Genomic DNA, 17,215 nt, shown 5'->3' with positions numbered 1-17,215 from the left:
GATCCTTTCATTTCTTAGGGCTGCATGCAACCTGTGAGCTACGTGGCATTAACAGAACCTGAACTCGCACTGCACACCAATACAGAATTCAGCACCTTTTCCTATTTTACAGACCAAACTAAGCAGAGCAGCAAAGGCATTTTTGTCTCCACCTTCCCCCACCACACCTTACAGCTGAGGCAGGATTTCTTTTGTGTGAGAAACTCCTGCTCAAAGTCCAGTGTTACATTCCAGGTGAACATTTATCCCATTTCACATTTCATTGCAGAGATGTTTAATTACAACATTTCTACTGCTTCGTTTCACTATGACTGCATTTGGTTCATACATACAGATTTATAAGGAGTCGATATAATAAATATGCTTTGATTTGTATAAGAAACATTTTGGAAGTTAAACTTTCCCCTTCTGCATGTTATAGGTCACTTTTCTGGACTTTGTGCACAGAAGCACAAGGAAACCACACAGACATTGCTGTTTAAAAAAGGATGAGGTTGAATTTACATTAATAACGACTGTAAATTTCTTACATGTAACGCACCTTTAAAGGGCAATAAAAACGTTACTTCAGCTTGATTGCCAGCAACTGAGACTGTGTCATCTATCAGCATCAGGTGATAAAGAAACAGACAGTAATAGATCTTAAAAAATAAAGTGTTGGTTTGAGCTCTTGGTGTTCCTCCAGATCTGTGCTACAGCCAGAGTTCTTTTCCAGTTAGACACAGAGGCAGGCACGGCTTGGAGTTTTCCTGCTGCTAGGAAGCTGCATTCTTGTAGCTTACTAATTTTATTGTATTGTTATTTTTAATCACCTGCGCTGCTAATTTGGAGTTTCACGAGACACACGTTGCCAACATTCATTTTCATGGGATTTAGAAAGAAGCAACCAGCATGGAACAAACACCTTGAGCAAAGAAATTGGGAACAAAGAGTTATCAGCAATCAAGAGAACTAAAACATTGGAATGTTTCTTGTTCAAGGTCAAGCCGGGACCAACACACAGATAAAGTTTCCATGCACAGCATAACTCAGCAGCTGTAGATAAAGCTCATGCTTAGGCAGAATAAACATGAAAAAAATGAAAATTTTGACTCTCTCGTGTCAGGGAGATGACAACATAGTCACAGATCTACTCTAGCATTGGAGAAGCGAGACCTGAGCACAGCTGCAGTTTAGAACTGGGGGAATGCATCACCTCGTGCCACAGCAAGGCACAGGGAGACACTGGGTCTCCTCTGGGGTGGGTGTACAAGGCTTAAAACACGTTCAGGATGCATTTATCTATCTGCATGCACACACCTCTGGTATCCTGAGGCCTTTTGACAGGGCTGTGGCAAACACTGGATGCCTCTGGAAATAAGACCTGAGGCAGTGAATACACTTCCTCTTCAAACACCAGGAAAAATAGTTAAGCGTTCACGTCATTTCCCATTCCTGACTGCTTAAGACAAACAAAACAGTCATTTCCTTGAGATGAAGAAGTATTTTGAGCAGACAGGAGTGCTTTAAGATCACCCAGCAGAAACAATCAACTTGTTTACCCATGGCTTGCTATGGCACTGCTATCTCAGACAAGCAATGCTGGCAGGCAGGAAATGAGCGCTATGAGGATCCTCTCCAGCTGCATCCCTCCCAGCAGCTAGAGGTGTGATGCACCATCTCCTTTAGATGTTTGCTTGTCCGATGAGAAAATGCTTACATTTCCCCCTTTGTTCTGAAGAAGCAAATCACAGAATGCTTATAACTACAGTGGAGCCAACACAACCTTGCCAGAGCTCCAGGGACAGGGAGGGCTTTTCACACCCTCACTTCATCCCAGCAGGGAGCACAGCTGATGTCCCTGAGGCTGGAAAGTGGGCCCAGCAGCCTTACACAGAAATAGCCTGAAAAAGGACTCACCTACTGCCCACATTTCTCAAAATGTGCCCAGGGAACATAAGCAAACACACTGTCAGCTGGTTACAGTTCCTGCTCTTACTTGACCAGTTGAACGGTGGCATTTGTGGCAACCAAGAGAAGTCATGCAAAGAGCTGTGCCTGCAACAGCAAAGCAAAGAAATGCTTTTTGGAATCAACTAGCTAAGAATTCTCAAAGTCAACTGCGTGTAATTTTATGTTCATACATAGCAAATGTGTGATACCAAGCAAGCCTCAACCAGAGGGGGGCTGTGCAACAGATTTGGCAAAAAACTGCCATATTTCAGTCTTTGTTTTTCAATGCACTCTGAACATACACAGCTTTCAACCTGCAGAAGCTCTCTGCTGTAAGCTAATGAGCTGCTCTGCTCACTTTAAACAATAAACCAAAGCTAACGTATACCAGCTCTCAAAGTTACAAAGCTCCATAACCACACTGATAATAAACTGTGGAATTAAATGCAAGTGAAGTAACACAGGTTGGTCTGTGAAACAGCAGAGAATAATTACACAAAGGAATATATTAAGCAAGAGCAAAATCATGATTACAGCAGCACAAATGAAAGCAATGGCTGCCCTCAGCATGAAGAAAAGGCTGATAAGGGCTGCCTGAGTAACAGGTTTCCTGTGACACCTCTGTTGTGGGATATCAATTCAGACACGTCCAAAACGAAGAGCTACTGCTGAAGTCAATGTGCTTGTAATGAAAGGATCTTGATTTATTTTTAGCAGGAAGCTTCCTGCATCAGTTTCAGTGCCACCACCTGATTTAAGCTACTTGAAAGACTGGAAGTCAAAACAGTGCACTATTTTTGTGCCACAAAAACCAACGCATGATACATACACCATGGTTTTGATTTTCCTCCGCAGAGGGGGGAAGCAGCAGTAAGAACCAGATATCCAAAGAATAGAACCTTTAACTCTTCCTACGTCAGTTCATGTCCAGTGAAATGACAAATATTTACATGCCATAATTTATCACAGGAGAGAGTGCCAAATTTGCCTGAAGAATCTTCATGGCCTGCCTGTTTCTCAGGCCCAGGTTCATCACATCCAACAAGGATGCTTATTTTCAGAAACCACAAACCAAACGAGAAGTGAGAAGACTGTACTGTTACAGGTTCAGAACAATAAAATCATCCACAACATAATCCTTGAAAACAGACGATACACAGAGAAGCGAGGTGGCAACTGTTATATCTAGCTATTGAACAGTATGTTTCAAGCAAAGTGCTTCTCTTTGGATTGAGACAGTTTTAATTATAGAAATTTAACTGTAAACATTCAATGACACAAATATTTTAACTCTGTGCTTATGAGAAGAGGGAACAACTTAAACTCCATCTGACAGCTGGTGACAAGACAGGGTACGAAGAGCTCACATATTCTAATAGCAACTCCTGAACCTCTCTGTTTTAAGTTCCAAATGCAACATATGCAAAAACATAACAACAAAGTGAACGCTTTTCAAGTGACAACTGCTAAGAAATGCTCAAGCTGTTACGTAGTTTGAAGCTGGCTGGTGGAGCTCCAGGAGTCCCTTCTGTCTACAGTGATTTCATCAGCAGCACTGGGCTCACAAACACACAACTGACCCGAGAATCACAAGATTGCCTCACAAGAACACATAAGACTCTGCAGATCTATTTTGTTTGTGCAAGTCAGCTATCACTTACACCCCAGTCTTCTGAAGAAAGGTGAAAAGAACAAGTTTAGGATTAGGTTCCCATACTAATGATCAGGAGGACAGCTGTTGGGTATTCAGATGAACCGACTTGCTGACAACACACAGAAAACCCCAGCAAATTAATCTGGCTGATGCACTGGCTCATTTTTCCTGGCATTTGTATCACTCTCCCACCATGAAGTATCTATTCCTCTGCTAAATGCAGTAAGTGCTCATTCCAAAAATACAATCCCCTGAGCATTGAGCATGGGCACGGTTATCAATGTTCCCTGGGCAACTGGGGAGGTAAACCACAAAGATTACTTTTTGGAAATGGTTTTATTCTTCAGTTTTCCAAGAGTTGTGCTGCAGATTTTAGAGCCAACTTCAATGCTAAATAAACAAGGGTGGAAATGCGATACAATAGATACTCTGAGTTCGAAAGAAAAACATTTAATCACAGATTAAAATAGTAATGCAGTTACCTTTCTAACACAGCACAGAAACAGAAAACCATGTTTGTTGTTTTTTTTTTTTTCCATTTATTGGCACTTATTTGAAAAGCATAAATATCCAACAGAAAAAAAGACAAGTTGATTTACACACAGCCATGGAACCCCCCACCAATGCATCTTTCTTGTAAGATTGGAACAGACACCCAGGGGGCCATTCTTAAGAAGAAAGTAAGCTGAAAAAGTCAGTCCTGCCCTCACCACAGAAGAGTGAGCGCACAGCAACTCTTTGGCACATCTCTGAAATTGCAAAACAAAACTATGCCATATTAGATGGCAAGGAGACATTACATACAAGTTCATCCATCGGCCACAGGGCAAAGGACAGTCTGAATAATAACAGAAAAAGAATCTGCAGGCAGGAAGTTGGCTACTGCAATAATTTAAAAGGAATTAAATCAGAAGCAAGCCATGATATACCTTACTTGAAAAGTGTAAGCTATTAAATAGGTTCTATTTTTTTCCTACAATAAGGGTAACTAGTTGTTGGTCCTAAAGTCACTAGGCAGTAAATCATCCATTTCTACTTCTGATGGCTGCTGTCCAAAGCTCCATCCATGTGAATATTCTGCAGCAGAATTCAAAATGGGCTTCTCTCCTACTTGAGAATCTTTCCAATCTTCTCATTAGAAAGATTTAGCATTCAAAAAACAAAGCATTTTGCTATGTTATTGACCTCTCTGGAGAGAAGGCTTACAACCACATGTACAAAGGAGGATCCAGCTGGGGAAGTTCAATTCCATAGCAGGAATCAACCACCAACATGAAGTTGCCACAGGAATGTTTGGAACAGTTCTCTATGCTGGTTTACAAATTTTTCCTCTTGGCTGGGGAATTTCAGAGTTGAAATCAGGATGCCTCAACCCAATGACTTTTCCAATGAAGTACGAGAACCCTGAAAGACGGCGGATCACCAAACTCTACACTTCCAACCAGCACCCAAAGCTTGTAACAGCAGAAAAACCCTGGTGCTGTTATTCAAGGCAGTAACATCAAGAGATTAAATTCTGAGGTGATCTGATCACCTGAACCTGTATAAAAGCTTTCATTGTCCCTCTTTGTTTTCATCCATCAAAAGTCATGTACAAGGACAAATACTGTTTGTTAAAATAATGCACTTTTGGAGTACTGAATACTAAAAACTCACAACTTAATGTTTTGTGCTAAACATGATAACTATTTTTCCCAATGAAAAGATTAATGGAGCTTCTACCACTCTAATACATCATGTAAATTAAGAAGAAAAAAACACACAAAAACCCAGAAGGTTCCACATTAACTTTGGGTTTAGTCACAACAGCAGTCCTGATCATGAGTAAAATCCAAGACACACATCTAAGGTGACAATACACCAGCTTGTCCTTTTGGAATCTAATTAGAACAACAGAATTCAGTAAAGTCCATCCCAACAGAATACAGGGATCAATTATCCCCCCCCCGATATTCTCTCTTTCATATGTAGAGCAACAGCAAAACAACCTAACACACACTGAGGGAATAAAAACAAATTAGTAAGCTGCTTCATTGGTTTAAGACTGAGGACAAATGTGAATTATGTCACTACACAAAGCACCATTTCATATTAGCAAGGACGCTGCCTCTTGTCTGCTGGAGAGCCAAGTCTTCTGCATGCATACAGTATTTGTAACTTACACCATCAGGAATAAATCCATAGGAAATCAACAGCTTGGATACTGATGTCAGCATCAAACATGTTTGCAATTCAAATGCTTACTGTATTTCAGTAAATGTCATACAAATCACTAGAAACGTGAATTCCTCCTCAAGGAACTATTCTGGAAGTTCTCAAAATAATGACAGTTCTGGAAGTTCCTATGAGGAACAGAATCACATAAAAGACTCAGTTACACACAACAGGAAGCCTTATTGATATCCAGTCTGTTTCTTGGTATCCATTAGCAGACATTTGCTTCTCAATCGATAGGTAACTTAGCTGTAAGATCTACTGGTAAAAATGGAGATCTGGAGTCAGAAAGTGACACTGGAGAGCCGGTGCTGGCGCCAGCTTCAGCTGGTGAGTCACAGGAAGAGCCTGCACTGCTTCTGTTGTCATCAAGGGCGTGCGCCGACAAACTGAAAGCACAGAGGCATCAAGAGATGAGAAATGAAGCCCTCCAGTTTTTCTTAAAAGTTCCAAATATCGGCGTCTACTCATGATAAGCCCAAGTCAAGAACAAGCGCACACCTCTGGAGGAATGGTAAACTTCATATTTGAAGTAAACCTGTAAGGATATACCTTGCCATCTCTTTCAAACAGACATAACATCTGCCCCTTTCTCTTCAGCTTACCCCAAAATAGTTCACTGATTTACCAGCGTTGCAAGCTTTACTCCCATCTCTTACAAGGTCCTCATGTATCCAGATGCTCTTTCCTGCACATTTCACAGTATGCGAAGCACTGTTTCATCACCAGTGATGACAACAAAATGTTTTTTAAGAATTACCATCTTCTAAAATAAGCAGCAAATAAAACCCATACTGCCATGGCTACTACGAACAGGACATGCAAAAAAGCTGTTGTTTTCAAATACACCTATTTTACTATCACATTCCAATGGGCTCAAAGCACCTGTGCACTTTAGATGACACCATAAACAATCTCACCTTGATACCCAGGCATACCCTAGGTATTACTAAACCCTCCCAATTAAAACACTAAATTCCCTTGCTATTTCATTGGCTATTTTTTCATTAATGTTTTTTATCTCCTCCTAGCAGGGATGGTTGGGGTGGTCCAGTATGACTAAGAACAAAGGGGGAAAACAAAACAAACAAAAAAATCCCTCCCACCCCCCCCAGAATTAACATCTGTATTTAATTACAATTTGAAACTGGATTTCAGAACTTGCAAGCCATAAGGAATCTTTTCCTAAAGATTTTCAACTCCTATATACCTGAAGCATGTTAACAGACAAAGACTGTCTATCTGTTCTAGAAATTCTAAAGTTGAAGGGAATCGTAATGTCTGCTTGCTATGACACCTTCAAGGCTTCAGAAACACAGGATGTTTGCACTGATTCTAAAGGAATATAACTCCAAGTGTGAGCATTGCTAGATGAAAAAGAGACTTGTAATGCCTCTGATGCAACCTGCACAACAAACAGTGTGGCAATTACCATCCGCCAAGGTCTGGCTGCTGCAAAGCTTCAGAGGAAAGCATATTGGTGGAGCCTTGGAACAACCTTTTTGGATGATCTTCCATTTCAGTTACACCTTTAGTAAGAGAGAAAGGGTGATAAAAATTACTACTCACTTAAACCAACATCTACAGAGCAAAAACCAGAGGTCCAAACTTATAAAGTAACACTCCATAAGCTGCAGTATTAAAAACAGAAGTTTGATGCTGAAATTTTAAATGTCATTTCTTAGATACCTTTTAGCCTAAGCATCAAGAGAGTTTAAATTATGGACTGAGATATAAGTATCAGCTATTTGTACGTTAGAAGAGAACGTTTTCATTTAATTCAGCTCAATCAATTCATTGACTTCTACCAGCCAAGCAAAGAAGCTGAGAAAAAGTAAAGCTGTTTTCCCTCTTGCAATTAATGAAAATGAAGTTCAGGATTAATTATCATTAAACTTATCACTAAATAACTACAGCTGTGCAGATACATTGGGTCAGAAGCAGCTTTACTGAACAGTACTACTAGTTTATTGCTTCATCACCACAAACAGTTCTATTTATTTAGTAATCTGTCACACCTTTATTTCCAGTCACTCTGCATCAGCCAGTGGAACAGAATTACAAAGAGCTATATATGAATTGTGGCAAAAGTAACCATTCTGCCTGCTGTCCTAGCCAAAAACAAATACTGTACCTTTTCTTTTTATTGGCCCAAGAACACTTGGTCGAATGCAGTTAATTGGACTCTGGCTTCTCCTGCTAAAAGAAGGCAGATGCTATACTGATATCACCATTACAAGGGAAGCTTAAAAACATGTAAAGAATTGAAAGATTTTCAGATAACAAAGTGCTAAGTGGAATAGAGTAAGAAAATAGGCATTAAAACAGCCTCTCCAAAATAGTTTTCTGTCATTTGCATGTATTTAAAAGAAAGACCAGGGAACATAGTCCTTCACAGAAAAAGTTAGGTCTCAGTATTTCACAAGTGCAGCAGTCTGAAAGCTCAGGCAGGACTTTGCTTGAGTGTTATGGCACAATGAAACCTAATGGTTTCCTGCCTACATCACTCAGAACAAAACAGAACTCATAACAAATCCTAAATCTGTTGGTTTTTTTCCCCTTAAAATTCAATCTAGTTACTCAAAAAGAGCAATACAGACATGATATTGCAAAGACAGATGCTGAAATGTAGCCCGCCTTCCCTGCTGCTATAAGGATTTCAACAGCCACTTTAAGACACAGTAAAATCTAATGTTCAGATCAAGTTGCATATAGGAAATATACTTCAACTATTTACATAACATTTTGGTATTTCAAAAGCCTTGTGTGAATAAGCTGTGCCAGTTTCCTCTTACTGATATGATCTGGAACTTACCTTGAAAATCGCCTTGTTGGACTTGGGCTGGGACTTGGAGGTAATCCACTGCTACTCACCAGACTTTGCAAAGATGGTGAGAAGCATTGCTGAGAGCAGAAGTTTGTGTTATTTACATTTAGTATCACACCCATACAGTAGAAACCAATCCTTATGCAGGTAAATTAGCAACCCGTTCCAAATTTAAAGCAACCCATCTAGCTGGCTACACTGAGATAGTGCTTTTGGTTACTGAGAAAGAAACTGAAGTTGGACAGATTCCATTTTCATGCAGAATGCATGCAAGTTGACAAGCATTTATTCCATCTCAGGCTGGTTAAACACACCAGTTAATAAAATAAGAACGTGTGCCTCCTCCTCTTGTTTTAAATTGAAAGCAAATTCAATTTCTTTACCACAAACTGCGGTGGAACACTGCGCAGAAATTCACATCTACAAGGCATACAGCTGCTAGCTGGGAGTTTCAGTTTGAGTTTTAGGAGGGTTGGGTTTTTTGGTTCGCTCTAGTTTCTGGTTTGCAGCTGATGTAGAGAGGAGCAGGTGGCTTGCTCTCTCGCTACTAATTGGATTGAATTTAGTTAGCACTGCTCAGGACAAAACTTTTATTACCATGTTTTGCTCACCTTCCCTATTCCTCTGGTAGGTGAAGGAGCTGGAGAGACTGGGACAAAGTCTACTTGCTTTGGAGATGATGATTTTTCAAAATCATTGTTACTCTGTAAACAGTGCATACAGTTAATCTTGTGAGCAAGTATCTTCACATGAGAAGGGCTGTTTTGTGTAGAACTGAGTACGATTCAAAAGTTATCAGCCTTCATCCTCGTGATTTTTTTTTTTCTTAGGCAACTATCTATAAAACAAGCCTTAAGCATTACTTGTTAAGTATTAGAACACGGAGGAAAATTTGGACATGCAAACATCCATGCAGTTTTCCTTTGACATTCCAGCCCAAGGAACCCACAGGAATCCTTGAGCAACTGATAACTGCGTGCCTCACTAATGTGAAAAACTGCTGGTCAAAAGCAGTGCTACATAAACCACCTTAACTGTGCTTCAACTATACAAAAAAAGTTGATGTCAGTTTCTCTAGTGTCCTGATACTGATAGCAGGAATACAAATTAAAGCACAAATGCATTACCAGGCTCAAGCTCTCCTCCCATGACTGGCTCATCTGCATTGCTACTTGCACTTCTCTATAAAGAAGAAAAGAAACGTATTGCCCTAGGCCCATAGAAGACTGGATTAAGTAAGCTAGCTTCCCTTAACACTTACCTTTCATGTACTGTTTCTCTGTTCATCAGGTTCATTCCTTCTTCCTAAAAAATAGATGGAAAATTAAGACCAAAAAAAAAAAACAAACCAGCTTTGCTACAGAAAATCAGGAAAAAATGATTTTATTTTACTTCAGTATAGAAATTTTATTCAATTTAGTTAAGCAACAATAACCTCCAGTTCTCACAAGACAAAGAGAACAGAGGGAGAAAAAAGGAAAGAAACATGTCAAAAGGGACCATCAAGAAGTTGGGAGTTGGCTGTTTTTCACACTGTTTTTTTTAATTCATTTTCACTCTATCAAAAAAGTACTTCAAATGCAGAATACCAACCAAAAATCCTACATATGCTGGAGTACCTTTGGGCTCTTGCAGAATACTATTTCTTAAAGTAGAAACATGCTTAAGGACACAACTGGATTGACAAAATAAGGAATACTCCTTATTCTATGTGCTAGTATCCAACCAGACTGCATCTCATTGCTATACAGTATATGCAATAAATTTGGGATTTGCTGTGTTCTTCTAAAACATTCATACAGTATTATTAAAACAGATCAGAGATGATGCATTAAACATTAACATGACTCAATCCCCTCTTAGGTACGCGTGCATCGTTCCTTAAAACTAAACAAACACTACAGTCCATTGAGTGAAGGAGTAAATTCCCCAGTTCAGACCAGTTCAAGAATAAAAGCTGAACTGAATACATTCACAATGTTCATCATATGTAGGGAGAGCCCTACTAACACAGTTAGTTGTGTGCTTTGCTGGGATTTGAAAGAGATGAGAAGTGGAGCACGTTGTTCCCGTGTGTGCTGGGAAGCACACAGCACAGAGCATTTCAACTTGTGAATTTAACCAAGTACAAGTTAGGAAATGTCAGCACTCAATAAATGTATGGAATAACATTGAATACAGAAATATCTGAACTCAAAACAATTTGAGTCATCAAACTTTATTTCATGTAATAAATAGAGCAGAGAAACCACAGGCATTCATCTCCTTGTGCTCATCATATTCATATATTTCTCCTAAGTTTTTCTATATTGATGAAGACAGCTTTAAAATTGACTTGAGTGTTTCAGAGTCTCTTGAAGCCAGTACACTGTTTGCATAGTAAACAAAAGCAGTTTTCTTCGGGGTTACTGATGCACACATCTTAAATATCTGAGTGGGATGCAGAAGCACCTTACATCACTTCAAACATCATACCCTGAAAATGCTAGTAAAAACAAAAGTTTCAGGCAAAGTAAGAGAACTAGCATATCCATTGAAAACTTGAAAGTTAAGAGCAAGATCAAGCACTTTCAAGCTAGTTCTGTATGTACTTGACTGCCAAGAAGTCAATCACAGGACTGTGGGAGGGATGAATGAGTTGGAAGGGACATGAAGGGTCATGAAGCTCCAACCCCCTGCCACATGCAGGGCCACCAACCTCCACTTTAATACCAGCCCAGGCTGCCCAAGGCCCCATCCAGCCTGGCCTTGAACACCTCCAGGGATGGACGGGGCATCCACAGCCTCTCTGGGCAGTAAAGAACCTCCCCCTGACATCCAACCTAAACCTTCCCTCCTTCAACTTAAAACCATTTCCCCTCATTCTGCCAAGGACAATATTTAAAATGGAGGAGCCACAAGAGTTCAAGTTTGCTAGTTTTAAAACGTGCATCTTCAGCCTGAGCTGTGCTGTGGGTAGCAGTGTTATTTAAGCCTGCCCAGACATTTGCCATCCTCCCTCCTCCTCCATGCTCTAACGCCCTTCCCCTCACGCTCTAATGGCACAACCACTGATCTGGATGTGAATCTTATGCACATTAAAAGCTGCCCAGCCAGGAGAGTCTGAACTTTTTTTTTTTTTTTCCTTATCCAGTTCTTTTTCCGGCTGCAGTGAATGCTGTGCCAACACAAGTTGTCATTAGCCTTAAGTGTTTATGCTGGCCTGACTGCCAAAAAAACTCAGTGAAACTTTATTGGAAGGGTTTACATTACAGGTTCCTTCCTAAAGTGTCAATTCTAAGACTCTTTCCCTCTTTCAATTTGAGTCTTCTTCTCACTGTAACACGTATTTGTCTTTTTACAGAATTTGGAACACTGCAAACTAAATATAAGCTTTACTTTTGAACATACCTTGAAGCAATAGAGCACTGCAGACTCTGTACTGATTCGTAGCAAAATCTGAAGTCATTTGAAAGACACTGCACATTAAACACACACCAAATAAAGCACAAAAACAACCCAGTCACGTATAAATAATTTCATATTTAGAGATTAGAACCTAGAGATTCTCACCTGTTTGATTTGATGAAGACGGCTGCTAGGAATACGGACAGGAGATGATGGCACAAACTGCAGAACAAAGCAAAACATGACTGAAACACACTTACAAACCACAGGAGAGGGAGGGGGAGGTACAGAAATGCAACTGTGTAACGCTATTCTAAACTCAAACTATATACAAGAAGGGTTTTGTTTGTTTAAACAGCATTTGTAACACTCTCAGTAGGTACAAACTCCATGAAGCGCTCCCAAGAACAGGATCATAGGCACTTCCACCTTATACTGCTGTGCATGCTCACAGGTAAAGTTTCACTGGTGCCACTCTGGCAGACAGCACGACCAAAATAAGCAGTCAGCTGCCCCCGGTGCCACTGCCCTTCCATTTCTGTCCCTGCACTGCCCTCTCTCTTCTGCCAACAAAAGCATCCGTGGGGCCTCACAGCAAACCAGCAAAAAAGGGAAAAACAAACGCAGGGAAAGCTGTTGCTGAAACAGCGGCTAAACATTTAACCGCAGCCTGAAGTGCTTTGCCTTAAAAGAAAAAAACAGTAGGAAAGAAAACCACAGCATTTATTCACTAGATGCCACTGATGTGTTCTGAAAGGAATTGCAGAGATCCTGAGCGCAGCTGATCCCTAGGCAATACATGTATTTACCAGAAATGGCATAGCAGCCCCTGTTGATGTCATCATGAAAGAGTCTGAGACTTGGAAAAGTTCATACAGCAAGAAAAGCTCCTAGAACTCAGCTAAGCAACTGGGACAAGCACCATAACAGCCCGGAGATGGGGCCAGAACATGCACTTGTGTTACCTAAGCACTCTGACAGCTCCCACTGAGAACATTACAGTTAACACAACACTTCAGAAAAATTACTTCTTTCCCATTCAGCTTAGCACCATGTGAAATATTAATTGAACTTAGAATTTATCTGTTGAAATAAACTCTTTAAATTGACAGCTTCAGTCATTTACTGAACACTGTAACCATCTTTATTACAGCTTAAACTGCAATAAAACCTAGATTAATTTTTCTAAACACATAAAAACTGTTCTGAAGTACATTTTATCACCTAGATACTATGAAATTAAATGTATCAAGACAGATGTCAATCTAGCATCTTAGAATATTCTAAGGCCAAAAAAACTACACTTCCTTTGCTCTAGCATGAATACCAGGGGAAGTTGCTTAGGGTCCTTAATGCTGAAGGTTAATTACGTTCCAGAAACTGTTTAGCTGCAGCTGATCCTGGCTTAGGGCAACAGGAGGAGAGGATAATCTCTAAGTTCATTTCCAATTTCATTCCCCTTGCCATGCTCAACAGAACCAGAAACCAGCCCAGCATTCAGAGAGACGAGGCACCAACCTAGCTGCTGATAAAGCACCTGATTTTTAGCATAAGTTTCAGCTGTATTTTGTCAGCATCTGATCAGCAAAGAGTGAAGAATAATTACAAGCCCAAAAAACCGACTTATATGAGGCCACAGGGACATTTCCTCATGGGGTCAGCGTTTAATTAAGTCTCTGATGCATGCCTTGTGGAGTCTGAAGGGAAGTCTTGGAAGGATGTAGTCTCATAGAGCTCCAAATGCAAGCTAAGCATGGAGGAAGAGCCCTTTGTACAAGAAAATGTACAGCAGGGTTAAGAAGATGAGAAAAGGGACACAAAGTTCCTTTGTTAGCTCTAAATAAATTCTTGTCCTTAAGCACCATGTCTGTCTTTCCTAAAAAGTTTCCATCCTTAATAGAAGAGTATACCTGCTTTTCAGCTTCTGGGACAGCTGTAAGAACCAGCCCCTCAGTGCACCAGCTCCTGCTTCTCAGCAAGTTACAGGCAATCTCCCCAAGTTAGAATTCTCTTTTTTTTCCCCCCAACAATTGAGGAACTTCAAGAAGAGAACCTAACAAACTGAGCTTTACCTTCAGTTTGTTTCTCCTTTACTCTGACCGTAAAAATAAATACATTTCCTGTAAGCTGCAGCCCTAGAAAGTATATGAAAAAAGAGACACTCGTTTAATAATTTGTTACCAGAATAGTCTATCAGGATTTATTTCTCAATAATCTTTCTACAACTTTACATTGAGTATCCTGAGTCTGTTACAGACACAAGCCTTTGCTTGTGTAGCTGTCTGTCCTGCTTTTAAAACAGAATGTTAACAGAGGGACATCAGTCAAGGGAATATGAGTGTCCATTCTTCAGCCGCTAGCATGGAGCTAGCAGATAACTTCTAAAGCACTGCCAAGAGGCAGCTAAGAAATAACAGGGTAACTGCAATCAGCTCTGCAGGAAACTACAACACTGCAAAAGAAACCAAACAGGGAAATCCACAAATCAGAATGCACCAAAGGCCATCATGGTAGCATCACTGGGTTATGCGGTTTTTCCCCACACTTAATGGGAAATTGTTGCTACCCCCCTCCTACCTGAACATTAGCTTTTCCAAAACTTTAATACTGACTGCAGCTGAGCATTATCTCATCTCATACATCTGTTTTTCCTAAGGCTGTTCTAGGGGAAAAGTTGCGTGGAGCTGGCAAAACTCCTTTTTGTTGGAGGAAGCAACTGCCAACATACCCCAGCCCTTCTGATAAGGACTAGCAAACCAATACATGCAACCTGTGCAGGTGTTCTCAATCAGTCACAATCACACCTTCTTACAGCTTAATAGCTTACAAATTCAGATTTTTGGGAACTGTAGAAACAACAGCATGATAAAAATTGAAATGTTTCCAAGAGGTAGAATTCCTCATTTAGAGGGTCTCAAGCTCTGCGTTCCTTCACCCAGTTCTACCTCATTACATCAGCTGTAGATTTCAGCAGTATATTCTGACTTTAATAGAAAAAGAACTTAAAACTGGAACATGACTGCACTTGTTTTTTAAGCATCAGAAATTATGAGCACATCTATACAACCAGCTTTCTTTGCTGTCCTACTCTTAGAACATCTGCCTGCATCTCCATAACCAAGTTGTGGATGCCCCATCCCTGGAGGCACTCAAGGCCAGGCTGGATGTGGCTCTGGGCAGCCTGGTCTGCTGGTTGGCGACCCTGCACATAGCAGGGGCTTCAAACTAGATGATCTCTGGGATCCTTTTCAACCCAGGCAGTCTATGATTCTATGAAATTACTATGACAGTGAAACATAAGTACTCTCCAAGGCCAACCAGCCTACAGAGAGCACTTCACTACAGCTACAGTACACTAACGTCAGAGCAGAGCCCTGTTTCTGAGCATGTGGTTAGTTTCAGAGATTACAAACTCCTTTCCTTCTTTACTTCAGTTTGCACACTTTGCTTTGGGCCTGATGTGGGTGCTCTAATCGTGTCCTTACCAGACTGTGACGATTCATAACCGTGGTGCTGTTCCTGCGGGTTCGCAGAACGCTGCCCTGGAACACCTGTGAGTTATCACTGTGAAAAGAAACATCTGTCAGATGCAAAAGCCATTGCCTTCCCATCAAAAAGCACCTCTTGCAATGAGCTCAGTTTCAAATGCTATGACAGTTATCATCTCAAGGTGAAGCACAACCAAGTCCCAGCTACTTCTATTCACTGATTTATCTCATTGAGCCTAAAAACAACTAGAAAATTACAACAGACCCTTTCTGTGGGAACTCATTATGTTTGGAAAGGCTTACAGGCATCATTCAACAGAACAAGTTTGTAGTAGCATATAACCAGAAACCAGCTTCAGTGGCAGCAGAACATAACAGTGCAGCACCTCAGTAACTCTTATCATGAGGAACAGTTACATTCTGAATTCTCTTTCAGCAGAGGTTAAATTAAGCACGCTGCAAAAACAGTGTTTAAAAACCCCTGAGACTTTTGGCTGCAGCGATGCCTTTAATCAGGAAGCAACACATCAATTTAAATGATGCAGGATTAGGTATTTGACATATGCACAGCTCCTTTTCCAACACAATCCTCTTCCTACTGATTCCTAAACCAAGTTTCTCTGGCCATCGCTAGTATTACCAACAGCAATTAATTAGTACTTAATGATACTAAAGGAATTCAGTTTTTGCAGAAACTTTGAGTCATGTGTATGGAGTCCAAAAATCAGTGCTTACCGGAAAGAAGAAGTAGGGGGTGGAAAGATTGATTTGGCATGAAAACAAGAATCAAAAGTTGACAGAAAGGTAAACTCTGTGCTCTAAGAAATGCCAGCTGGAGGAATTCTTACCAAATCTGGTACCAGGGAAATGGGGCCGGTAGGCAGCCACGGAGCACAGCAGCAGCCCAGGAGCTGAGCTTTGTTCCAGTTTGCTCAACAAAGCCATTCTGGGAAAAAGTGACGTTTCTTGCCAAGAGCTGCAATCTCGCAAGAAGAGTTTTCTGCTGGAAAATTCCTAGCAGGCAAACCACTGCAACCACCTGCAATTAGCTCTGTCGGGTTTCTGTGCCATTTGCATAAACACCTCACAGAGCGGATGCAGTTTTAAGGCGAGAGCTCTGCTTACCTTTCTGTCTGCCTAGATCTTGAATTAAACGATTTGTTTACAGTGTGGTGAGGAGATTTTAGGGTTTGTTGGTTGTTTTTTGTTTTTTTTTTAACTTGTGTCCCTGAGGAGCAGCCATCACTCACAGCACTCCGGCCCTGCTCAGGCCGTGCAGGGACAGCTGCTTTCTTACAGTTACACAAACCAATCACAGTTCTGCTTACTTAACCTCAGCCCACGGCTGGCCAGGCAAGCACGAACGCTTTCTGAGTCGCAGTGTGCACTCAGTCGTTTTGGTATGAGGTTTATGAGGTTTACGAGGTCTCTTCATCGCCAAAAAACGGCACTTGGAGTTGTAAAATGAACAGAACGCTAAAACACAGAACCGCAGAGCGGTTTGGGTGGGAAGGACCCCGAAGATGACCCGGAGTTCGCACCAGCCAAAGCAACGCACGGGACACCGGACACCGCTCGGCACTGAGTTACAGCTGCGGTACGGCCGGGTCCCGCGCAGCGGCGTCACCGGAGCGCAGCGCTCGGACTGAGCCCGCAGCCCGGCCGCGCTCACCTGAGCCCGTGGATGAGGGGGGCGCTGTTGGATCTCCTCAG

General features: G+C 41.1%; 1 protein-coding gene across 3 annotated transcripts; it reads right to left on the bottom strand.

Annotated features, from left to right (window-relative positions):
* Positions 1 to 3,924: 3,924 nt before the first annotated feature.
* LOC100548705 (protein FAM122A) lies at positions 3,925 to 17,209 on the bottom strand. Of its 3 annotated transcripts, none has more exons than XM_003208336.4 (10): positions 17,175 to 17,209; positions 15,500 to 15,578; positions 12,180 to 12,236; positions 9,889 to 9,932; positions 9,755 to 9,809; positions 9,239 to 9,331; positions 8,616 to 8,704; positions 7,935 to 7,999; positions 7,233 to 7,329; positions 3,925 to 6,189 (listed from the first exon to the last, which is right to left on the bottom strand). In XM_003208336.4, exons 2-10 carry the CDS (start codon positions 15,515 to 15,517, stop codon positions 6,030 to 6,032), a joined length of 678 nt encoding a protein of 225 aa, XP_003208384.2. In that variant the 5' UTR covers positions 15,518 to 15,578; positions 17,175 to 17,209; the 3' UTR covers positions 3,925 to 6,029. The 3 variants fall into 3 exon arrangements, with proteins under 3 accessions (XP_003208384.2, XP_019473693.1, XP_019473694.1); XM_019618148.2 differs by lacking the exon at positions 17,175 to 17,209 and adding an exon at positions 16,351 to 16,374; XM_019618149.2 differs by having other exon boundaries at positions 3,926 to 6,189; positions 7,935 to 7,996.
* Positions 17,210 to 17,215: the final 6 nt, after the last annotated feature.

This window comes from Meleagris gallopavo, chromosome 9, assembly GCF_000146605.3.
Source record: "Meleagris gallopavo isolate NT-WF06-2002-E0010 breed Aviagen turkey brand Nicholas breeding stock chromosome 9, Turkey_5.1, whole genome shotgun sequence".
In the NCBI taxonomy this organism is placed as follows: Eukaryota; Metazoa; Chordata; class Aves; order Galliformes; family Phasianidae; genus Meleagris; species Meleagris gallopavo.
Note: the sequence above shows the minus strand (reverse complement) of the source record. Positions and strands in the feature narration are given on the sequence as shown.

Excerpts from the sequence above, each read along its gene's own strand:
- LOC100548705 (XM_003208336.4), bottom strand. Across the intron at positions 9,933-12,179 it reads GTCTTCATCAAATCAAACAG|GAAGAAGGAATGAACCTGAT; the intron begins GTGAGAATCTCT and ends TCTATTTTTTAG. Across the intron at positions 8,000-8,615 it reads CCAACAAGGCGATTTTCAAG|CAGGAGAAGCCAGAGTCCAA; the intron begins GTAAGTTCCAGA and ends GCCTTCTTTTAG.